This window comes from Phyllobates terribilis, unplaced genomic scaffold (genome assembly GCF_046119375.1).
Source record: "Phyllobates terribilis strain yellow unplaced genomic scaffold, ASM4611937v1 Scaffold_4__5_contigs__length_816908805, whole genome shotgun sequence".
NCBI lineage: Eukaryota > Metazoa > Chordata > Amphibia > Anura > Dendrobatidae > Phyllobates > Phyllobates terribilis.
This window is the reverse complement of record NW_027362764.1, coordinates 319,115,004-319,141,389: the sequence shown is the minus strand read 5'-3', so window position 1 is coordinate 319,141,389 and position 26,386 is coordinate 319,115,004. Positions and strand designations below refer to the sequence as shown.

Below are 26,386 nucleotides of genomic sequence, written 5' to 3'. Positions count from 1 at the left end.
ATGCTGCACGGGGCACTATATGGGGGGCGGAAAGGGACATGCTGCACGGGGCACTATATGGGGGGCGGAAAGGGACATGCTGCACGGGGCACTATATGGGGGGCGGAAAGGGACATGCTGCACGGGGCACTATATGGGGGGCGGAAAGGGACATGCTGCACGGGGCACTATATGGGGGGCGGAAAGGGACATGCTGCACGGGGCACTATATGGGGGGCGGAAAGGGACATGCTGCACGGGGCACTATATGGGGGGCGGAAAGGGACATGCTGCACGGGGCACTATATGGGGGGCGGAAAGGGACATGCTGCACGGGGCACTATATGGGGGGCGGAAAGGGACATGCTGCACGGGGCACTATATGGGGGGCGGAAAGGGACATGCTGCACGGGGCACTATATGGGGGGCGGAAAGGGACATGCTGCACGGGGCACTATATGGGGGGCGGAAAGGGACATGCTGCACGGGGCACTATATGGGGGGCGGAAAGGGACATGCTGCACGGGGCACTATATGGGGGGCGGAAAGGGACATGCTGCACGGGGCACTATATGGGGGGCGGAAAGGGACATGCTGCACGGGGCACTATATGGGGGGCGGAAAGGGACATGCTGCACGGGGCACTATATGGGGGGCGGAAAGGGACATGCTGCACGGGGCACTATATGGGGGGCGGAAAGGGACATGCTGCACGGGGCACTATATGGGGGGCGGAAAGGGACATGCTGCACGGGGCACTATATGGGGGGCGGAAAGGGACATGCTGCACGGGGCACTATATGGGGGGCGGAAAGGGACATGCTGCACGGGGCACTATATGGGGGGCGGAAAGGGACATGCTGCACGGGGCACTATATGGGGGGCGGAAAGGGACATGCTGCACGGGGCACTATATGGGGGGCGGAAAGGGACATGCTGCACGGGGCACTATATGGGGGGCGGAAAGGGACATGCTGCACGGGGCACTATATGGGGGGCGGAAAGGGACATGCTGCACGGGGCACTATATGGGGGGCGGAAAGGGACATGCTGCACGGGGCACTATATGGGGGGCGGAAAGGGACATGCTGCACGGGGCACTATATGGGGGGCGGAAAGGGACATGCTGCACGGGGCACTATATGGGGGGCGGAAAGGGACATGCTGCACGGGGCACTATATGGGGGGCGGAAAGGGACATGCTGCACGGGGCACTATATGGGGGGCGGAAAGGGACATGCTGCACGGGGCACTATATGGGGGGCGGAAAGGGACATGCTGCACGGGGCACTATATGGGGGGCGGAAAGGGACATGCTGCACGGGGCACTATATGGGGGGCGGAAAGGGACATGCTGCACGGGGCACTATATGGGGGGCGGAAAGGGACATGCTGCACGGGGCACTATATGGGGGGCGGAAAGGGACATGCTGCACGGGGCACTATATGGGGGGCGGAAAGGGACATGCTGCACGGGGCACTATATGGGGGGCGGAAAGGGACATGCTGCACGGGGCACTATATGGGGGGCGGAAAGGGACATGCTGCACGGGGCACTATATGGGGGGCGGAAAGGGACATGCTGCACGGGGCACTATATGGGGGGCGGAAAGGGACATGCTGCACGGGGCACTATATGGGGGGCGGAAAGGGACATGCTGCACGGGGCACTATATGGGGGGCGGAAAGGGACATGCTGCACGGGGCACTATATGGGGGGCGGAAAGGGACATGCTGCACGGGGCACTATATGGGGGGCGGAAAGGGACATGCTGCACGGGGCACTATATGGGGGGCGGAAAGGGACATGCTGCACGGGGCACTATATGGGGGGCGGAAAGGGACATGCTGCACGGGGCACTATATGGGGGGCGGAAAGGGACATGCTGCACGGGGCACTATATGGGGGGCGGAAAGGGACATGCTGCACGGGGCACTATATGGGGGGCGGAAAGGGACATGCTGCACGGGGCACTATATGGGGGGCGGAAAGGGACATGCTGCACGGGGCACTATATGGGGGGCGGAAAGGGACATGCTGCACGGGGCACTATATGGGGGGCGGAAAGGGACATGCTGCACGGGGCACTATATGGGGGGCGGAAAGGGACATGCTGCACGGGGCACTATATGGGGGGCGGAAAGGGACATGCTGCACGGGGCACTATATGGGGGGCGGAAAGGGACATGCTGCACGGGGCACTATATGGGGGGCGGAAAGGGACATGCTGCACGGGGCACTATATGGGGGGCGGAAAGGGACATGCTGCACGGGGCACTATATGGGGGGCGGAAAGGGACATGCTGCACGGGGCACTATATGGGGGGCGGAAAGGGACATGCTGCACGGGGCACTATATGGGGGGCGGAAAGGGACATGCTGCACGGGGCACTATATGGGGGGCGGAAAGGGACATGCTGCACGGGGCACTATATGGGGGGCGGAAAGGGACATGCTGCACGGGGCACTATATGGGGGGCGGAAAGGGACATGCTGCACGGGGCACTATATGGGGGGCGGAAAGGGACATGCTGCACGGGGCACTATATGGGGGGCGGAAAGGGACATGCTGCACGGGGCACTATATGGGGGGCGGAAAGGGACATGCTGCACGGGGCACTATATGGGGGGCGGAAAGGGACATGCTGCACGGGGCACTATATGGGGGGCGGAAAGGGACATGCTGCACGGGGCACTATATGGGGGGCGGAAAGGGACATGCTGCACGGGGCACTATATGGGGGGCGGAAAGGGACATGCTGCACGGGGCACTATATGGGGGGCGGAAAGGGACATGCTGCACGGGGCACTATATGGGGGGCGGAAAGGGACATGCTGCACGGGGCACTATATGGGGGGCGGAAAGGGACATGCTGCACGGGGCACTATATGGGGGGCGGAAAGGGACATGCTGCACGGGGCACTATATGGGGGGCGGAAAGGGACATGCTGCACGGGGCACTATATGGGGGGCGGAAAGGGACATGCTGCACGGGGCACTATATGGGGGGCGGAAAGGGACATGCTGCACGGGGCACTATATGGGGGGCGGAAAGGGACATGCTGCACGGGGCACTATATGGGGGGCGGAAAGGGACATGCTGCACGGGGCACTATATGGGGGGGGGAAAGGGACATGCTGCACGGGGCACTATATGGGGGGGGGAAAGGGACATGCTGCACGGGGCACTATATGGGGGGGGAAAGGGACATGCTGCACGGGGCACTATATGGGGGGGGAAAGGGACATGCTGCACGGGGCATTATATGGGGGGGGAAAGGGACATGCTGCACGGGGCATTATATGGGGGGGGAAAGGGACATGCTGCACGGGGCATTATAAGGGGTGGAACAGCCTGCATGGGGCATTATATGGGGGGGGGGGTGACATTCTGCATGGGGCATTATAAGGGGTGGAACAGCCTGCATGGGGCATTATAAGGGGGGAAAGGGGACATGCTGCATGGGGCATTATAAGGGGTGGAAGAGCCTGCCTATTGGGAACATTTTCCTGCCCATTGAGGACCTATGCTGCCTATTGGGTACAGTTACCTGCCTATTGGGGACCTATGCTGCCTATTGGGTACAGTTACCTGCCTATTGAAATACCGGTTGATTTAGCTTTACTTGTTCTTCATTTTAAATATTGTATTTGTTCCTGTATTGTTTTTTTACTACAAAATAAGATATGTGCAGTGTGCATAGGAATTTGTTCATAGTTTTTTTTTTAAAACTATATTCCGGCCCTCCAATGGTCTGAGGGACCATGAACTGGCCCCCTGTTTAAAAAGTTTGAGGACCCCTGTTCTATAGTCTCCATAGGAGACTAGAAGCAGCACTTGTCTGATCGCCTCTGCTACACAGAGGTGATCAGCAGATCACCTCTGTGTAGCTGAAATGGTCCTGTGCTATGAGCGCCGACCACTAGGTGGCGCACATAGCGATCAGCTCATGACAACCACTGGAGTCTGCTGCAGACCCAGGGTTGTCATGCCCACCCATCGGTGACCCGCGATCACGTTACGGGGTCACTGATGGGCGGGGTAAGTGACGCGCTTCCGGCGTTGCGATGTTATATGCCGCTGCCAGAGATTGACAGCGGCATTTAACATGTTAACAGCCGCGTGTGGATCTCGATTCCACCCGCGGCTGTTGCGGGCACTTGTCAGCTGTAATAATCAGCTGATATGTGCCCGGTTCAGTGCGGGCTCAGCGCCGGAGCCCTCACTGAACCGGGGTTTACAGCCTGTTGCATACTGATACTGCACAGGCTGTAAAGTGGTTAACGACCGCCGATACGCCTTTTAACGGCGGTCGTTAAGGGTACTTCTTCCTCAGCACCGCTTTTTAACGGCGCTGAGGAATGATAGTGTAGCGTCGGCCCGCGGCTGAATTTCCAGCGGGTGTCAGCTGTATATAAACTACTCACTTATGAGGCAGATGGAGTCACTTTGGACTGGTCTCTGTTCCAGCGGTGTGCCATCATTTTAAGCGTCTTTAGTGCACAAGTGTGGACGACCACAGATCTGTGTACTTCTAACAAGATGGATACCACAGGAGCAGATGTCAAACCGACTCCAAAGTGTCTCCATCTGCCTCATTATGGTGGGTGGTTCTGTTGAGGGGTTTCGTCTGAATCGTATTTTTGTGGGATTTACACAAACCCCGACGTAAGTGCTCAGCGTAGAACACAAGAAGGTAATCTAGTTGTATTCTGGAAGCTGCTAAAAATATTATGTACCCCAAAATGTTACCAATAAAAACCCTAATTGATCCCACACAAAACCAGCCCCTACTCTGATCCATCATCTGTCACTGGAAATATAGGGGGTGCCATGTTAGTGGTAGAGCAAAGACTCTGGAAAAGCGACATGGCCCCTGCCCCCTCAAAAAAATCCATTGAAGATATATACCCCACCGTGCCTAAATCGCAGTAAGCAGCCACATGTTTGGTATTATTGTAGTGGGAGAGTGCACTTTAATTTATGGGGTGTGTGTCTCCAGAAGCACAAGCTGGGCACAATGTATGGGGGCAGTACACTGTACGGGGGCAGAATGTATGGGAACTAAACTGGCATATTTGCAATTCTCCAGGAAAAAAAAGCCTGGCGTGGATGTAAAAATTTAGTCACTGCAGCCGTAGATGAATTCATTAATCGTAAAGTGCTGCGGAATATGTTGGCGCTATATAAATATAAATTATTATTAAGCGGTGTAATTTCTACAAAGGGGTCACTTTTGGGGTTTTTCTGCTATTCTGACACCTCAGGGGCTCAGTTAATGGAACCCACAATCTATTAAAACGAAATCTGCACTCTAAAAGCCAAGTAGCGCTGATTTCCATCCGACCCCTGATGTGTGCTCAAACAGTAGTGATCTAACATTGAAACAACCCCTTAAAATCTTACTTTATTTGATGTACATTAAAAATCAGAACAAGGACCCAAGAACGTGAGCTACACCAAAACGGACCCCTTTTCTGACACACTGTATTAGTCTGTATACAGATTTCCCAATTGTTTTCAAGCGGGATCCCCCATACATTACCCACAAAGATGGAAAAGAGTTAGTGCTACTATATCCCTCCAAACTGGCACCCACCTGCTAGCGGAGGTTGGCACCCACCTTGATTAACGAGAATGGCGCCCCAGCCCCTTGGCGTCTCTCCCTCCGTAACCCTTGATGCCCCTAATGTTATGGTGGGATGGCAGTGTGCTCAGAGTATTATAGCAAGATCCTAAAAAATACAGGTATCAGAAAAAAGTGCAGATAGAAAGTGACTGACTGTGCCCAAAAAAAACTATATATACAAAGCAAAAAACATCCTCAACTCATTAATCAGTCCTGATAATGGCCATATCCATCTTGACTTTAACCAGAAAAAGAACTGCCCCTCCAACAGATGCTACTACAATGACGTCCTTGATACTATACCTTAGCTATACCCAATAGTCAATCATAGCAACTTAAAAATGGAGGGGGTAGAATCTATGCATGGCAGTCAAATGAAGTACAGGATGCTTGGCTTGATGGGAAGCTTTACTGCTCTTCAGAAGAAGCCTCAATGCGTTTCCCCATTTTAAGGTTCCTCAGGAGGCTGATATAAATTGATGAGGAGGTGAATCCAGCATGTTCAACCACATATGGGGTATCTCTGTGTTTGGTAAAAATTTCATAACAAATTATGGGGTCCATTTTCTCCTATTACCCCTCGTGTAAATTTATAAATTTGGTGCTAAAACAGTATTTTAGTGAGAAAAATTAAATTTTTTTCTTCTCACATCTAAATGTTATAAAGTTTTGTGAATTACCTGTAGGTTAAAATTCTCAGTACACCCCTAGATGAATTCCTTGAGGGGTCTAGCTTCCATAATGGGGTCACTTGTGGGAGGCTTCCACTATTTAGGCACATTAAGGGCTCTCCAAACACGACATGACGCCCTTAGACCATTCCATTAAAGTCTGTGTTCCAAAAACATTACTCCTTCCCTTCTGAGCCCTGCCGTGTGCCAAAACAGTAGTTTCACCCCACAAATGGGGTATCGGCGGACTCAGGAGATATTTCACAATAAATTTTGGGTTCTACTTTTTCCTGTTACCCTTGTGAAAATAAAAAAATTGGGGATAAAATAAAATTTTAATGGAAAAAAAAATCTTTTTTTTCCTTCCACATTGCTTTAGTTCCTGGGAAGCACCTGAAGGGTTAATGTGGTTTTGAGGGGTGCAGCGTTTAGAATGGTGTGACTTTTGGGTATTTTCTGTTATATAGGCTCCCCGAAGTTACTTTAAATGTGATGTGGTCCCTGAAAAAACTTGTTGAATTTAAAAAAAATAAATAAAAAAATACTGTATCCATAAATATTCTGAAAACAAAAACAATAAAAGTACACATTTTGGTATTGCTGCGTCCGGAACGACCTGATCTATAAAACTGTCCCACTAGTTAACCCCTTTAGTGAACTCTGTAAAAATAAATAAATAAAAAACAAAGGAAAAAAGTATGCTTGAGCATCATACCGACAAACAAAAAATGTAATAAAACGCGATCAAAAAGGCGAATTTAAATAGAAATGGTACTGCTGAAAACTTCATCTTGTCCCGCAAAAAACAAGTCGCCATGCTGCTCCATCAGCCGAAAAATAAGTTATAGCTCTCAGAATAAAGCGACACAATTTATTTATTTTTTTTATAAAATAGTTTTTATGTAAAAGCTCCAAAACATAAAAAGAAAAAACTAAATGTAGTATCGCTGTAAACGTACTGACCCGAAGAATAAAACTGCCTTATCAATTTTACCACACGTGGAATGGCATAAAAAGAAAAAAAATCCTGATTTCTTGGGTTTTGTTTATTCTGCCTCCCAAAAATCGTAATAGAAGGCGATCGAAAATACCGAAAATGGTACCAATAAAAACGTTATCTTGTGCCGCAAAAAACAAGCTCTTACATGACTATCGGCCGAAATATGAAATAATTATTGCAAAAACTAGTCTTTGCAAAAAAAAAAGTGTCTTTTAGTGTGTGAGAGCTGCCATACGTATGAATCTTGCATCACTGTAATCGCACCGAACTGAAGAATAAAGTCGTCTAATCACTTATACTGCACGAGTAACAGCGTAAAAAATAAAATCTAGGGTTAGGGTTGAGCGCAAGTGCTCGCTACTTGAGTTTGGCTCGGGTATGCACCGAGTAACAAGTCTCTACCCCATATGCTTTGCGGCCAAAAAAACCTCGCGGGGATTGGCTGCCATGCATGAGCGATCCCCCTCATGTTTTTTTTGGGGTGTCTAACAACTGTGAAACATGCGGGCGGGGACTCGAGCATGTCACTCGAGCACCCGTTATACATGGTGCATACCCGAGTACCCGATGCAAACTCAAGTAGCGAGCACTTGAACTCAAGACTAATGACAACTTATTCAATACGATGACCTAATGTTATCGAATTCTGTGTCGTTCAAAATGTTCACTATACCCCTTGATAAAATCCTTGAGGGGTCTTGTTTCCAAAATGGTGTCACTTGTGGGGGGTTTCCACTGTTTAGGCACATCAGGAGCTCTCCAAACGCGACATGGCGTCCGCTAATTATTCAAACAAATTTTACATTCAAAAAGTCAAATAGCGCTCCGTCCCTTCCTTGCGCCCAAACAGTGGTTTTCCCTCACATATGGGGTATCAGCGTGTTCAACAGAAATTGCACTACAAATTGTGTATTCCATTTTTTTTCTGTTACCCTTGTGGAAATAAAAAAAAATTGGGGTCTAAAGTAACATTTTTGTGAAAAAAAGTTAAATGTTTTCTTCCACATTCCAAAAATTCCCATGAAGCACCTAAAGGGTTAATAAACTTCTTGATTGTGGTTTTGAGCACCTTAAGGGGTGAAGTTTTTAGAATGGCGTCACTCTTGGGTATTTTCTGTCATAATGGCCCCTCAAAGTCACTTCAAATAAGACGTCCCTAAAAAAAAAATGGTTTTGTAAATTTTGTTGGAAAAATGAGAAATCGCTGGTCAACTTTTAACCCTTATAGCTCCCTAACAAAAAAAAATTTTGTCTCCAAAATTGTGCTGATGTTAAGTAGACATGTGGGAAATGTTATTTATTAACTATTTTGTGTGACATATCTCTCTGATTTAAGGGCATGAAATTCAAAGTTTGAAAATTGCAAAATTTTCGCCAAATTGCCTTTTTTTTTTCCACAAATAAACGCAAATGATATAGAAGAAATTTTACCACAATCATGAAGTACAAGATGTCACAAAAAGCAGTCTCAAAATCAGTGGAATCCGTTGAAGCGTTCCAGAGCTATTACCTCATAAAGTGACAGTGGTCAGAATTGAAAAAATTGGCCTGGTCACAAAGGCGATTGTAGGGATTTTAAATTTTTCTCTGAGAAAGTATATTACAAGTAAAAGATTAGATTATGACATTAGAAATTTACTATTAAACCAAACTTTTAAAGGAGTTGTGCGGTACTTTAGATTACCCACCCATGTATCTCTTCCCCCCCCCCCCCCCCCCAGGTACCTAAGGCTTATTGTAAACACCTTCCACTGTTGATAATGCCTGTGAGCGGCGCAACCGGTGGCCGCTCACAGGCATCACGTGACCCCCGGGGGACACGATCTTCCTGGTTCCAGGTGGATGCCAGGCTGTGGGCGGGGTTACCCCCGCGTCACACCCGGCTTCCATCGCGCGCTCTGCCTCTCCCCATTCATTGGGAAAGCGCGCTGTGGATGCCGGGTGTGACGCGGAGGGTAACCCCGCCCACAACCCTACAGCCACCGCGGGGACCCCAGTGCTGAGTTACGCCTTACTTGTCGTGACATCGGCGCTGGGGTCACGTGATGTCTGTGAGCGGCCACCGATAGCGCCGCTCACAGGCATTATCAACAGTGGAAAGTATTTACAAAAAGTCTTAGGGACATGGGGGTGGATACATTGGGGAGTGGGGTAATTAAAGTACCGCACAACCCCTTTAATTTCGGATTACCCCTTTAATGCTTGTACTTACAGTGAATGACCACTCTGAAGTCCGTGTACATTTGATGCAACCCTCCACAAGGTTGTAGCATTATAAAAATTACCCAGGAACCAGGGCACCAACCTGGTGCCCTGGTCCCAGGATACATTTTCCACTCCTTTAGTGCTACTCAATATTAATTTTTAGAGCTTTTAAAAAAGTCAGTTATAAGCTTTCATTAGGTACGAGTTGTGATAATGTGCGGATTGGCGGCTTCTGGCACGTGACACAACAGGGTCACTTAACCCACAAGAATAAGCTGCACCAAATCACAAGAACAGCACTGGTACCAGAGGTATCCATTACCTTTATTTTAAATGGGGCCGTGAAGGGATATACCAATTGTGGTCAATCCTTTCAAAGCCAAGGGGTACCAGACTGTTCATTATCAAAGAGTATAACAAGCTAAATATAGGTTTATCTAGCTAATATTAGATTTTTAATAATAGATTTTTTGAGGCCCTCATTCCAGCAACTACTAGCTAGTCTCCTCAGCAGTGAAGCGTCTAGATCGGAGGTGATTTTTTTGAGCTCCTCACTTCAGCCACTCCGATCTAGATGCTTCACTGCTGAGGTTCTGCACCTATTCCTGTGTGGCTTTCTCCTGATGTTTTATTTTATGTTTTTACCAGACAGTTACAGGTAGAGTTGAAGAATGAAACAGTATCTTGCCTGATCTATCAATCTAATTGTCTAAAATTCCTGGTCCTGTGAAGCGAAAGCTTCCCCACATACTTTACTGGAGGGATAGATTTTGCTGTGCTATTTCAAAGTGCTCGATATGTGTAACTTGTACATCTTGTCTGACTACTGAATTCTGTAGCTTTTCCGAAGGTATTGTTGGGCTGTATGCTGAATCTCTTGGTAGTCACCTCCTCGCTCTGAGGTGTGCCTTCGTGTGTTGCCTACAGGCATTCTGTGCTTGTGGTTTCTGGGCCAGTGCAGGAGAGGTTGCACCCATGGAGCAGTGATGTGGGTACATCCCCAGTACCTGAATGCAGAGTGACAGCTGAAGTGAAGAGTTATGTCAATCAAAAATTGGTCAACCTCTTTAAGGTTCATTACTGTGGATGCTGCACATCAATATCGACTTTTTTTTTTCTCTCTGATCCTAATGTATTTTTGTAATTTGTTGCTTTCTATATCTTCTAGACACACAACACCTGAGAAATTTTTTGTGGAAGCCTGTGACAATGGTGTTGATGATGTTCTTGCCATTGACAGAGTGTCCACAGAAGTTGCTCTTACAGGTAGTAATAACATTTTTGATGTTTACATCTAATAACATTGTGCGACTTTTTGGAATATAAACCTGTCTGAAGAAATCCACTAATTTTGTATTTTAACATAACTTGTCTCCAGAACTTGGGACTTAATTGGAACTTTTCATTGTTTTCTTATTTTACAGGCTTAGGGTATTTGCACAGTCTTTCTTTTTTTTTTAAGCAGATCCCTCTTGAAAATGCACAACATAAAAAAGAATGAACATATGCACAGCAATGTCAAAACAACTTGCTGTGCATAGTCTGTCTTTTGTCCCTTCTTTTAATTGTACCGAAATAGTGCAGAATAGAAATTGAACATTTTGTGTTAAAGATGTGCAAGGATAGAGGCGATAGTTAGATATGAGTTAAATATATATCCGTGAGATATACAATTAGTGCTTTGTGTGTGTTGCTTACTGTACATGTATTAACCAAATAAATAAATGAAAAAAATGACATGTGTTCCCTCCCATTTATGGTAACCAGCAAAGGTTAAAGCAGATAACTGTGATCTGATGCCAGCATGCAGCTGCCCCATAAGTGGAGCATCACATTAGATTCTCCAAGGCGCTTCGCCTTCTCTCTTCCCAATTGCTCTGGTGCATTGATAATTGGGGTAATGGGGCTTGTGGTTGATGTCAGCTGTGAATTGTCCAAAAGCACAGCTGACTTGAAGCCCTGGTGTTAGTAATGGAGAGATGTCTTATCTTACCCCCACCCATCAGCCCCCTCCCTGCCCCTGCTTACTAACCCAGCGCAAAAAAAACCAAAAACAAAACATACTCAAAAATACTTTATTTAAAAAATCATCCCAAAGTTTATTAAAAAAAATAAATAAAATCCCACTCAGGTCCGACATAGAGCACAAATGGAAACCTGAAAAAGATAAAATAAGACGTTAAAAACAAGACACTGTCCCTCGTTTGCTTTCTCATAAATTGGTAAAGTTTCCATTCAGATCCCCACAATGTTCCCAGACTCCGTAGTCCAAAGCCTATGGAGACTTGTTCTGAGGCTCCCTATGCTTTAGCAGCAGCCACTCCAGGCTCACGCTGCTTTCCACGAGACCCGGTGACTATGAAGAGCATGAACGTTACTGACGTCAACATTCGTCACAGTCCGGCGACTAACGAGTGGTGACTAGTGTTGAGCGAGTATGTTCTGTTCCGAGCATGCTCGGCCGAGCTCCGAGTATTTATAGCTGCTCGGTGATATGTTTGAATCACTCCCGTGTGCATGATTTGCAACTGTTTGGCAGCTTTATTACATGTGAGGAATGTGTAAGAAATAGACATTCCTCACATGTAATAAAGCTGTCAAGCAGTCGCAAATCATGCACACGGGAGCGATTCAACCATATCACCGAGCAGCTGTAAATACTCAGAGCTCGGCCCGAGCATACTTGGCGAATGGGTTAATAGAACATACTCGCTCAACACTAGTGGTGACATTAGTATCGTTACTGCTTTTCAGTCAAGGCTCGCAGAGCGCTGAATGAACCGGGAGTGGCTGCTGCTCCATAGGCTTTGGACAACTGAGTATGGGAACATCATGGGAAGCGCTGGACTGTCAAACATACATGGCATTTTTTTTTAAATAAATTGGTGGACAAAGGTAAGTGTGTGTGGGGTTTTTTTTTTTCATATAAACTGTATGTATAAGCAGGAACCCCCCCCCCCCAAAAAAAAAATTTAAGTCTGGTCCCCCCTCCCTATTTTTTTTTATGACCAGCGAAGGCTTAGCAGACAGCTGTGGGCTGATATTAATAGGCTGGGAAGGTACAAGGTTATTGGGCCCTTCTCAGACTATTAACACCTACTCACAGCTGTCTGCTTTCCCTTAGCTGGTTATTAAAAATAAAGGGGACCCCACTCAATTTTTTTTGTTTATTTGGTTAATACACGTATAGTAAGCAAAACACTTAAGGTATATCTATCTATCATATACTTATCTTTCAATGTCTTCACGTCCTGTTCTGTCCAGATGTGTCTGGATCCCAGAATTCCAAGCGGTGGAAGTTCGTTGACCGCCATATTGAGACACCCAAGTGATGGGTGTCTCAATATGTAAACTGCTGGTGGTACCAGCCTCTTGCGCGGTGCCACCAGCGGAGCACCGTTGCGAACACGACGCCGCCGGGATCAGCCGAAAGATTAACTGACAGCTGATAGATAGGTAGATAGATATCTACTATATAATTGGCTTATCCCATCTGTCTGTCCGTCCAGGAAATCCTGCGTCGCGGATTGGTCCGGCCACGGCCAATCAGCGTCGTGGGATTTCAGAACAAGATGGCGGCCGTTAGCGGCTCATCTGCCGACTGAGGTCAGCGGCGACGCAGCCGGGAGATGACCGGCGCTAGCCGGTCATCTCCTGGATGCTCGCAGCGGAAGTACCCGCACAGGCAGCGCCGCTCCCCGGTCCTCACTAACACGGTTCGCTGATTGGTCGCAGCCGCCGGCCGCAACCTATCAGCGATATTGGCGCGAAATTTAAAACACCGCTGGGGGAATCACGTGCTGGCTGTGCGTGGTCAGCGATGTTGTCACAAGCAGTATTGACAGCATGACGTAATTACAAAGTAATAGATAGATAGATGTCCATGAGATTAATATAATATTATATATATTTCCCTCATATGTATCTATCTTTGTACTTCTTTAACACAAAATCTTTCATTTCTATACTGAAATCTATACCAGTATGTGTCACACTTATGGCATCTGAGTGCGTGTGTGGTACGTATTGTCATTCCTGCTATGAAAATAAACCAGCTGTGCACAGACCCATAGATTATGAGTGTGTACGTGTGAATACAGACTGCACACGTACCAGAAACATGGACTTGTAATGGGGGCCTCATGCAGAGCCAGGTGATATTCAGACCTGTGGAGTCAGTCAGAACTCATTTTGGGAGGCGTGGGAGTAGAAATTTACCAACTCCAGATACAGTTTAAAATAAAATCTGTTACATTTTATAGTGTAATTTATGAAAATTAATAAATTATATTTTAGAAATGTTAATTACTGTATTTTGCGGATTATAAGAAGCCGGACCATAAGTCGCAGCTCATATTTTGGTAAGGAAAATAGGGAATTTTTTTTTTTTTTTTTTTATAAATTGGTGGTGGATCTTATAGTCTGCTTTATACAGTAGCTAGCTTTTTGGGGACGGGGCAGGGGCAACTCCGGTGGAGCGGGGTCTCTGGAGACAGGATCACTGCTGCAGGAGTGGGGCAATGCTGCGGGCCCCAGGCTGGGATAAGGGTATGCTCGGCTGTGCGAGGATGCGGCAGGTCCCGGGCTTTCACAAAATGACGCCGGAGCCCCTGAACTTCCCATGGTTTTCAATGTGGCGGATCCCCTTCTCCCAGCCTGGGGCTCACAGCATTGTCCCACTCCTGCCAACGCCAGCTTTCTGCAGCAGGGACCCCGCTTCACTGCAGCTGCGCCCAACCCTCCTTCCCTCCCAACTTCCCCAGTAAGCTACAGTCAGATTGTAAGATGCTCCCCCTCCCAAAAAAAATTTAGGGGGGAAAAAGTGCGTCTTCTAAAATGAAAAATATGGTATATAGATGAGGTGGGGTCAGGATTTAACTTTGCTACTCTACAGCCCTGGTTATATTTCAGAATGACAGCTTATTAATTTTAATTTCAGGGATATTTTGGTTGTGGAATCATGTCATTATACTATTTAAATAAAATACAAATTATATCTTGCAGCAAAAAAGGACATTCCACCATCAGCTATTACAAGACCCATATGTGGCATTTTGGGTACAGTAAGATTAGTAGCAGGTAAGTAAATTATGCAAGAGGGTGTAGATGGCAAATTACTAAGCAGGGTTGAAGTCTGTTTGGGAATTCCGTTTTTTTTTCGGTTTTACTAACATACAAATGAAACAAGAAAGAAAAACTCATTGTCTGAGTCTTAAAATTCAGCTTCAGCTTCCTGTGATGCAGGAGAACGCTGACAATGCGTCCTTTCCGATCAGAGAGAGCTGCTCTTTCGCCTGCTCCACACTGATCTATATGATTGGTGCAGAGCAGGAGAGGAAGCTTACTGGCACCTGAACAGAGGCTGTATGAGCTGAGCAGCTGAAAGACCTTCCACACAAGTAACTCAAGTACCTTTTAGGTCATAGGACTGATCACATGACCTGAAAGGTCCTTGAGTTACTTGTGTGGAAGGTCTTTCAGCTGCTCTTGTCCCTATCAGGAACTGTAAGATGTGGAATGTATAGTGCATGTGTGTGTGTCAGAGCTGTGTGTTTATAATGTAGGGAAAGGAAAGAGGGAATTGGTGTAGGATTTAAAAATACTCTATTTAATAAAAAAAAAAAAAGTGCTTAGAATTATTAAAATGTATATTAAGGCTCACTGTTGTATGTTGATGAATTTGATTATTTGCAATGCGACTGTGAGACTATAAACTCTAGCCAAGGTCCCTTATCTGTAATATAACCAGGGATGTGTCCTTCTGTCCAAAGCCTCTATAGACTGCACATGCACTACGGCCATAGACAGAAGGATACATCCAGACAGGGAGGAGTGTTGCGCCGGAGATCACGGTATGCATAGGCACTGACCGCATACTGCGATGTCCGGCGCCATGAGGACATGCCGTGATCTCCGAAGAGGCAGGAGGAGTGTGGCGCCTGAGTTGGCACCTGCTCATTGAATACAAATTTGCACAATGTCTTCAACCAGATAGTGCAGTATGCACATGCACTGACACCGGTTCCATTTTGTTGATGACGCTGCAAATTTGTCTTCAATAAAATTGCGCCAGAGATCGCGCTGACACCAGCACCACATGAATAGCGCGGTATGCACACGCGCTGCTGGGGAAAGGTGAGTAGGAGTGTGGGGTTTTCTTTTTGATTAATGAAACAATAGCAGCGCGGGCAGGATGGGGGAGCATATGCCAGGAATGAGGGACCAGGATGGGGAGCATATAATAGGATGGGGGAGCATTTGGCTTCAGTCATGGGATCGGATTGTCGCGGACTCCGGCACCATTTTATTGAAGTAATGTACTACAACGTAAACATAGCAGTGCGCATGCACCGCCCATCACCATTATCTCTATGGCTGGCTTGTGCGCACTGCTATGTTGACGTTGTAGTATGTTACTTCAATAAAATGGCGCCGGAGTCAGCGTGTTCGCATACCGCAATCTCTGGCTCCATTTTATTGAAGTTGCTGTATATGCGAATTCACAGACAGTGTCTTAAAAAAAAGAAAAAAAAAAAAAGTTGTAGGAAATATACCAATAAAAATGCTCGCCACTCGGCCGTAGAACGGATTCAGTAGCTAGTATATAATTGGCCTGAGCTAGGAGTTCTTGTTAATGATTTTCAGCTATAATAAAAGTGAGGCAATAGTTGCTACAGAGAACTTTATTATTAGACAGTGATGCAGCTCATTGTTTAATACACACTGCAGAGAGATTCTAACACTAAATTACCGCCCTATTCTACCTTGGTACATTAAAATTAGTGATAATGACCCCTTCCTTTTACACCACCAGGAAAGTTTTAATTAATAGGAAAAATATTTTTCCTATTTCTGCTGTCTAAACCTGGGGTGCTTATGGTAAAGTGTCTTTATAGTCCGAAAAATACGGTAAAATATTTTTAAAACACAAAAAAATATAAAGTGTTAATCACTCGGTATTTCCACAAATGAAAATGAGGAAAAGTAAAAAATAACATAATTGGTTTTGCTGTGTGTCTGTATCTTGCCTGAAATAAATAAAATTATAAAATAGACCATTATTTTTCCCATATAGTGAATGTTGTATACAATACACAAGATGGGGTCGGAGTCTGAGCCTTATGGCTATATACTATTAGGTCCAGAAATATTTGTACAGTGACGCAAGCTTTTGCGGTTTACCAAAACGTATTAAAGATAGTTATATTATCAATATGGGCTTAAAGTGCAGGCTCTCAGCTTTAATTTGAGGGTATTCACATGCTAATTGGGGTAAGGGTTTAGGAATTATAGCTTTAAAGTGACCAAAAGTAATTGGACATTTTAACTCAAAAGCTCTTTATTGGCATTAATCATCATTAATTAAGCAGGTAAAAGGTGTGAAACTGATTCCAGTTGTGGCTTTTGTATTTGGAAGCTGTTGCTGTGAACCCACAACATGCGGCCAAAGGAGCTTTCAGTGGAACAGAAACAGGCCATCATTAGACTGAAAAAAAATAAGCAATCCACCATAGAGGCACCAGTAATGTTAGGAGTGGCCAAATCAACAGTTAGGTGCATTCCACCAAAAAAAAAAAAAAAAAACACGCATTGGTGGGCTGGGGAACTCAAAAAGGCCTGGACATCCACAGGAGACAAAGGTAGAGGATGATTTCAGAATCCTTTCCATGGTGAAGAAAAACCCCTAAACAACATCCACCCAAGTGAAGAACACTCTTCAGGAAGTAGGTGTTTCAGGATCTATGTCTACCATAAAGAGAGGACTTCATGAGACCAAATACACAAGGTGCCAACCATAATCATCCTTAAAAATAAACAGGACAGATTAGACTTTGCCAAAAAGCATCTAGTATTAAAAATGAATATCTAATTTATAGAAAAGTTAATTTGTCCAATGACCTTTGAGCCTCTGAAATGAGGAGGCTTTGTAGAAAAATGGTTGCAATTCCTTAAAGTTTCACAGGATATTTTTGTTCAACCCATTAAATTAATTAAACTTGAAAGTCTACACTTCAATTGCATCTTAGTTGTTTCATTTTTAAAAAATAAGGCATGCAGAGTCCAAATCATGAATATTCGGTTACTGTCCATATATTTCTGGACCTAGTTGTACATTTGTTTGTTTGAAACAGTAGAAAGTTAGTCTAAAGAAGACTTTTAGTCTATGTAAATCAGACGGCCCACGAATGACATTCGTGTGCAGTCTGTGAGTAACATTGCTAAGGATGGCAGAAGCTTTGTAATTTATCCATACGTGAAAATCACTGATGGAACGTACGGACCCTGATCAAACACTCATAAAACTCTGATCCAAAACACTGATGACACTCGACCATTTTTTTGCATACATGAACAAACAGTGTCGTGTAAATGAGGCTTTAAGAAGAGATTATGTTCTTGCCTAATGTTTTTCTCCAATCTCAAAGGAATGTATCTGATTGTGATTACCCGTAAGAAGAAAGTGGGCGATCTTCTTAACCATTCCATTTGGAAAGCGACTGATTTTGATATAATCTCCTATAAGAAGACCATTTTACATTTAACTGATACTCAGGTGAGTTTTGACAACTGTGACAAACTCACTGGCAAAGTATTGGAGGAGAGATATTTAGCACTGAGATTGTTAGCTTCATTAATATAAACATAGTGATGAGAGGTTAATCAGCCATCTTTACTGCTAGGGTCATTAAACACATGTAGAGAGGGAGGAGGTCAGAGGATAAAATCCCAGCCTTTGGTGTGGGGTGGGCCTGCAAATGAAAGCTCTGAGCTGTTTTTGTCATGTGAAGGAAAGCTAAACCTTGGGTTGTTTGTTCCTGAAGCGGGTGTAGCAACAAGGACTGCCATACGCTATATTTTGTTTTTCCTGTTAGGCCGGGAAGGCCGTGTTTGTTTTTGCTAACATTGCTGTGGTTTATGCAGCACTCGTGATAAACCCAGCAGAAGATTTAAAGAGACAGTGTTACTGTGTACCTCTCCGTGCAACCAAGTGAGCCGATCTACCAAACCACATATTGCTTTTTTATGTAATCTAATTAAGGTTAATTTAACTTTATAAATGAAAGAGTGGGGTGACTTGCCCCTTCCTATTCACACCTGGAGAACCCTTGGTCTTGTTGTATTGTGTTAGTTTTATTTTTGCATTCAGTTGCTCTTATTACTTTGCCTTCGGTATACTTTTTTTTTTTTTTTGCCACCTTATTATGTATACATCTTTAGGGGTTCCCATTCTTCTTATCAGTTTAGGTAGGCTGGCACTTATCTGGGTATAGTCGCATGTGTATCATTGTATCCCCCTTTTTTGTGTTTGAATGTTTTATGTACTATTTGTGGGGTTTTAATCATGCTTATTTCTGTTGTATGTATCTGGTAGATTGTGTGGTATATTCTTTTTACACGTGCCCTTATCTCACACTCTTTTCTCTTGTTTGCTCTGTAATAATCACAACAAAGAAATGCAATCATTGCAGGAAATGTATATATCCCTCAAACATGTATATCTTCATATCAGGGGTTAATAGTTAACACCAACTGTCACTCACATGCCCTATTGGTAGTTCTAGACACTGATAGGGGTATAGGGCAGGTGCCATATAGTACAGTATATTTGTCCTTTTTATGGTTTCACATGTTTGTTTGAGACATGTTTAGACTCCCTGCAATGAAAACACTTTTGTTTAGATGATCACACTTTTCACATTTGACAATGTACACAAATATACTTTGACTGAAATAGTAGTAGCCACTGTACATGTTTTTTGACCATGATATACAGTACAGACCAAAAGTTTGGACACACCTTCTCATTTAAAGGTTTTTCTGTATTTTCATGACTATGAAAATTGTACATTCACACTGAAGGCATCAAAACTATGAATTAACACATGTGGAATTATATACTTAACAAAAAAGTGTGAAACAACTGAAAATGTCTTATATTCTAGGTTCTTCAAAGTAGCCACCTTTTGCTTTGATGACTGCTTTGCACACTCTTGGCATTCTCTTGATGAGCTTCAAGAGGTAGTCATTGGAAATGGTTTTTCACTTCACATGTGTGCCCTGTCAGGTTTAATAAGTGGGATTTCTTGCCTTATAAATGGGGTTGGGACCATCAGTTGTGTTGTGCAGAAGTCTGGTGGATACACAGCTGATAGTCCTACTGAATAGACTGTTAGCTGCTTTTTTCTTGCCATAATACAAATTCTAAGTAAAGAAAAACGAGTGGCCGTCATTACTTTTAAGAAATTAATGTCGGTCAGTGCGGAAAATTGGGCAAACTTTGAAAGTGTCCCCAAGTGCAGTTGCAAAAACCATCAAGCGCTACAAAGAAACTGGCTCACATGAGGACTGCCCCAGAAAAGGAAGACCAAGAGTCACCTCTGCTTCTGAGGATGTTTATCCGAGTCACCAGCCTCAGAAATCCCAGGTTAACAGCAGCTCAGATTAGAGACCAGGTCAATGCCACAGAGTTCTAGCAGCAGACACATCTCTTCAACAACTGTTAAGAGGAGACTTTGTGCAGCAGGCCTTCATGGTAAAATAGCTGCTAGGAAACCACTGCTAAGGACAGGCAACAAGCAGAAGAGACTTGTTTGGGCTAAAGAACACAAGGAATGGACATTAGACCAGTGGAAATCTGTACTGAACTACTGCTTGTTGCCTGTCCTTAGCAGTGGTTTCCTAGCAGCTATTTTACCATGAAGGCCTGCTGCACAAAGTCTCCTCTTAACAGTTGTTGAAGAGATGTGTCTGCTGCTAGAACTCTGTGGCATTGACCTGGTCTCTAATCTGAGCTGCTGTTAACCTGGGATTTCTGAGGCTGGTGACTCGGATAAACTTATCCTCAGAAGCAGAGGTGACTCTTGGTCTTCCTTTCCTGGGGCGGTCCTCATGTGAGCCAGTTTCTTTGTAGTGCTTGATGGTTTTTGCAACTGCACTTGGGGTCACTTTCAAAGTTTGCCCAATTTTTCGCACTGACTGACCTTCATTTCTTAAAGTAATGATGGCCACTCGTTTTTCTTTACTCAGCTGCTTTTTTCTTGCCATAATACAAATTCTAACAGTCTATTCAGTAGGACTATCAGCTGTGTATCCACCAGACTAATGCACAACACAACTGATGGTCCCAACCCCATTTATAAGGCAAGAAATCCCACTTATTAAACCTGACAGGGCACACCTGTGAAGTGAAGACCATTTCCGGTGACTACTTCTTGAAGCTCATCAAGAGAATACCAAGAGTGTGCAAAGCAGTCATCAAAGCAAAAGGTGGCTACTTTGAAGAACCTAGAATATAAGACATATTTTCAGTTGTTTCACACTTTTTTGTTAAGTATATAATTCCACATGTGTTAATTCATAGTTTTGATGCCTTCAGTGTGAATGTACAATTTTCATAGTCATGAAAATACAGAAAAATCTTTAAAGGAGAAGGTGTGTCCAAACTTTTGGTCTGTACTGTATGTATGTGCGTGTGCAGAATTGTTATCAAGTTTCTAGTGCGTGTATATGTCATAAAACATGTACTGTGTGTGTATGTATATATATATATATATATATATATATATATATATATATATATATATATATATAATATACACACACACACACACACACACACACACACACACACACACACACACACACACACACACACACACACACACACACACACACACACACACAATGGCTTGCAAAAGTATTAACCCACCCCCCCCCTCTTTCCCTGCTTTATTTTTGTATCCAATTTGTGTGTGCTCAGCTCTAAATAGTCTATTAGTAAAGTGAGATAAATATAGGCATAAATTAAATTTGTCTTCAAATTGGCATGTGCATATGTATTCATCCCTTTTGCTATGAATCCCCTAAAAATTCTGGTGCAAGTAATTGCCTTCATAAGTCACATGCTTAAAGACAGGCCACCTGTGTGCAATTTAAGTGTCTCATGGTCTGTCAGTATATACATACCTTTTCTGAAACACAACAGAAGTTGCAACACCGTTCAGCAAGAGGCACCACTAACCAAACATTAACAAGACCAAGGAGATCTCCAAACAAGTCTGGGACAAAGTTCTTGAGAAGTACAAGCGTTGGGTTTTTAAAAAAAAAAAAAAATATCCCAATCTCTGATGAACCCCTAGAGCATCATCATTAAATGGAAAGAACATGGTATTACAACAAACCTGCAAAGAGGGGGTCACCCACCAAAACAATAAGCCTGGGCAAGGAGGGCATTAATCAGATAGGTAGCACCAAAGAAAACCCTGAAGGAGCTACAGAATTCCCAAGCATAGACTGGAGTATCTGTCATTATGACCCACAATAAGCCATATGCTCCATAGAGGTGGCCTTTATGGAAGAATTGGCAGAAAAAAAGCCTTTACTTACAATTTTTGTGTGTAGGGCACGTTTTGAGTTTGCCAAAAGACATGTGGGTGACTCCTCAAATGTATGGAGGAAGGTGCTGTGGTTGGATGATACCAAAATTGAACTTTTTGGCCACCAAGGTAAATGCTTTGTCTGGCGCCAAATCAACACAGCTTATCACCCTAAGAACTCCATTCCCCCAGTAAAACATGGCGGTGGCAGCATCATGATGTGGGTATGTTTTCAACATCAGGGACAGGGAGAATTGTGCGAGTTGAGGGGAAGATGGATGGTGCGAAATACAGGGATATTCTTGAGCAAAACCTATTTCAGTCTGTCAGCGTTTTGATGACTCAAAGCATACTGCTGAAGCAACACTCGAGTGGTTACAGGGAAACATGTACATTTTTTGGAGTGGCCTGGTTGAGAATGTGTGGTCAGACTTGCAAGGTTGCTGTTCACCAGAGGACACCATCTAACTTAAAGGGGTTGGAGAAATTTTGCCTTGAGAAATGGCAAAAATCCCAGTGGCAAGATGTGGAAAGCTCTTGGAGACTTACCGCAGCTGCTAGACTGCCAATAGAAACACGTAGATCAGTCTGCAGTTATCATTGCACTTGAGACAAAAGCGGACAGTTTTACTAACTTTATTTGACTGTACTACCACCAGCTTAATATTTGCTATATTTGTGTTTATTATAAGGTACTATACAGCTCTTCAGTACAGGTAATTGTATACTGGTCCAATATTCTCATATTCCTTTTGTATTGTAAATGTACCAATGGGTCAGGCTTGCTTGGTTGCCACAATGCAGATCACTTTTTGATTAACTACTATACTTCTTTTTTTTTTATTTATTTTTTTTTATTCGTTTTATCTTCATTATGTTTATACAATCATGTTCCCAACGTCATGTTTACAGAAACGTGAGGTCTTTCCTCTGGTGATGTTGCTTTTTCCCCACCACGTTATCAATTTTTAATAGTATTTTTAAGTCTGTGTTCTGTGTTTGTATAATAGTTTATTACAATAATATTTTGGAACTATTGCTTTAGTCTGTTGATGGGTATAAATTAAATATCCTACCCATCCTCTAGCATGAGAGGATCGCAGCACAGCTGTGATGGAGACTGAGAATAGCACTGCACTTGGGTGATATCCGAGTGCAGTGTGAGATTTCACACGCACCCATGGACTGATTGCGGATGCAGTCGCAGCATGCTGCGATTATTTTCGCATGCAGGAATCAGCATGAGAAAATAATCACAGATGTTAGCTGCATTGTAGGCTAACATTGGGTAACATATTTTATTTTTTTTTTAATCAGATTGCACTTGTTTGATTGCATTGCAAGTGGGAGTGAGCCCTTAAATGGAACCCTTGTGGAATATCGTTAGAGAACGATGTAATAAGTATCCGGCTATTCAATAAATGATCAATAGGAAAAAGGGCTTCCTCTTAATTGCAACTTATGCACTTGTTGCCATTGCTTGTGTTTGCAAGCTGTTTAGTCCCTCTTGGGGTGTTATAGCGTTCTTTATCAATTTGCATAGATTTTATTTTTTTTTTAAATTTGAATTGCACTTGGTTATCGCATGAACGATGTCTGTAATACACATTAGAAAGCCCCCCTGAGCATAAATAAATGACTGGTTTTAGTTCCATCAAAATATTATAAAATCTGTATTATTTTTTTTATTGTACTTGAAACAATACTGCTAGTTTTATTAAAATTGTCTTGACAGGTTCTCTTTAAGGCACAGTCACTTTTTATCAACATGTTTTGTTGGTGTTTTTACTTTTATATAGGGGAGAAAAATGTTAACTTGAATTTCCTTCTACAGTTACAGGATAACAAAGGGTTCCTGTCCATGATCAACCATGTTCTCAGTGTTGATGGATTATACTTCTCCACTTCTTATGACCTTACCCATACCCTACAAAGATTGTCCAACACAAGTCCAGAATTTCAAGAAATGAGCCTACTAGAAAGGGTGAGAAAAAAATTTGAAATATTTTATGTATTTTTTTCTTAGTTATGTACAATGTTGAGATTAACCTAGATGTGTTTAATTGCCACTTTTGTGCCAGTAGAAGCTGTCATATTTTACTTTTTTTTTAATATACTAACAACATGGGAATTTAAAAAAATATATATATATATAAATAAAAATATATAAAGACATGTTTAAAATTTGAAAAAAAGTAGAGACCTGTCAATCATGTGGTACTCAGCAGGGAGAAGCTGTCAAGGGCCTCTTTGTGACTAGTCATCTTAGTTACCTTTTTTTTTTGTTCTAGCACATTTTCTGTAAATGCCAGACCATTTCATAGTAAAATATGGGTGTTTGTGATAATCTGTTCCTGATTCATGCTGCCCTTGGTTTCTGGGAATATGTATCAGATGGTAGTTTCCCTTTATCGTAAGCATAGAGAGAACAATACCCACCCCTGTATTTTCTTCACTGCTTGAGGTATGTTGGATTTGTGTTTTGGGCACCCTATCTTGTTTCACATATATCTATGGAGTTGAAGCAGTTCTGTACATTTAGTAGTTACGTTACTGGATGAATGCCCACATTGCCTAACTCTCCTAGAAAAATGTCCCTGGGGCTCTTTCAACTCATAACATACCATACATTTACAGCCCAATTCATTAAAACCAGTGTTTTGCTGCTGGCCAGTTTTAATGAACAGACAGTCTAAATCATTAAATCTCCTGTCACTTCATGAATTTGGCTCATCAGGCAAGTGCTGTGCATCTCCACCAGAATTTCTGGCAGCATTTTTAGCACAGCAGTACCATAACTTTTGATGCGTTAGACAGGCGAGCTCAGCCACGCGATCGGCCGATTTTAACAGATGTGGCCAGGACTGATGTGAAAATGACAAGTCACTACATTTTTGTGGTTTCCTTTTTTGATCTTCGTACTAACTGTATACTGTTTTTTTTTTGTTTGTTTTTTTCATTTTACCAATAAAATCTTCAAAAGGGAGTGTCTAGTTAAGAAAACCCATTTTTCCAATACTTTGCAAGGACATTCTAGTTGCTGGGGGAAATCGCTCATATGGTATCTGAGTTTAATATTCTACTATGTTATTGTTCTATCTGGCAGTGTGTATTCTAATCAATATTTCCATATCAAAAAGGAAAAGAAACCTTGCCTTATTTACATTAATCTTCAAGCCAATAAGACACAGCCAGAAACAGTATAAAGAAAAATGTGCAGCTCTTCAGTGTTAAAAGGCACCACATTGTGAGATAATGGCTCTCAAGCGGTGCCATCTTGTGATTGGCTGATCAGTCTCCTATGTCCATGTAGGAGATGTCCTTGGCTTCTATGCTCTGCTGTTTGAGCATATTTACAGCCGCTGCGGTCTTGTTATTGAGATGCATGAATGCATCTAATTCCATGATAATTATGATAGGCTCAGATATACTAGGTAAATACCACTGTCAAGTGTGATGCTTGCTTCTGAGTTGTCATTGCAGCTTTATTCTGTTCTGCTGTACGAGGTTCCTCTACACAGGTCACCAAATTAGACTCTGTCCTGGGGTACAACAAAAATATGGGGGGAGTTGATCTCTCTGATCAAATCCTCCAGCCCTACAGTTCCATTTGAAAAGCTAAGGTGTAGGACAAGAAGCTGGCCGTGCACATCGCACAGATGGCATTATATAATGTTTTAGTGTTATCACTCTGTGCAGGCCAAATCAGTATTTTCCTTCAGTTCCAGGAGGTTGTGGTCAAGGCCCTAATATTTGGATATACAGAAGGAGCGGGCCCCATTGCTTCTGGAACTAAAGGTGCTCGTATCGTACCAGGCTGACATTTCGCCGGTGAGGTTCCTCAAATCTTGAAAGGAAGGTTACAAAAAAGTGTTAGGCTGTGTTCCCACTATGCGTTTTTTAAGCGTTTCCGCAGCGGCAATTCCGCTCCAGAAATGCTAAAAAAAACACTTGGTAGAAGGTCTGCTATGTTCCCCAATGATGATCCGCATGTGCTTTGCACATGCTGCTGAAATTTCCGCTGCAGATTATCATTGTGGAAAAATCCGCAGCACTACCAATTATTTTGCGTAATCGCGGCGTTTTCGCCGCCATTGACTTGCATTGAATCGCTTAATATCTGCATGACTACATGTGCACATGCGAATATTAAGCGATTCAATGTGCAGATGGTACCTGGGTTTGGAGAAGAGGAGACTCTCATCCAGACCCGGGTACCATAGTACCTGTAAAAAAAAAATTTAAATAAAAAAAATATACATTATACTTACCTTCTGATGGCCCCCGTCTCCATAGCGATGCGTCCTAGCTTCCCGGCAGCTCACGATGGTCTAAAAGGACCTGCCATGACGTCATTTAGTAGTGACTGCTGACGTCGGCGGTCGCGTGACTCGTCACATGACTAAATTACGTCATGGCTGATCCTTTTACACAACCGCGAGACACCGGGAAGACCGGACGCTTCGGATAAGGAGACCGGGGGCCATCAGAAGGTTAAGTATAATGTTTTTTATTTTTTACC

At 43.8% G+C, this 26,386-nt stretch overlaps 1 protein-coding gene across 2 annotated transcripts in view; it reads left to right on the top strand.

The window, feature by feature from the left end:
• Positions 1-26,386, top strand: part of SACM1L (SAC1 like phosphatidylinositide phosphatase) — a 350,039-nt gene that overhangs the window by 12,258 nt on the left and 311,395 nt on the right. For both annotated transcript variants that reach the window (XM_073678395.1, XM_073678396.1), the window contains exons 2-5: positions 10,656-10,753; positions 14,492-14,566; positions 17,914-18,041; positions 23,699-23,848. In XM_073678395.1, coding sequence (XP_073534496.1) covers positions 10,656-10,753; positions 14,492-14,566; positions 17,914-18,041; positions 23,699-23,848 — 451 coding nt within the window. The remainder of the gene's footprint in view (positions 1-10,655; positions 10,754-14,491; positions 14,567-17,913; positions 18,042-23,698; positions 23,849-26,386) is intronic.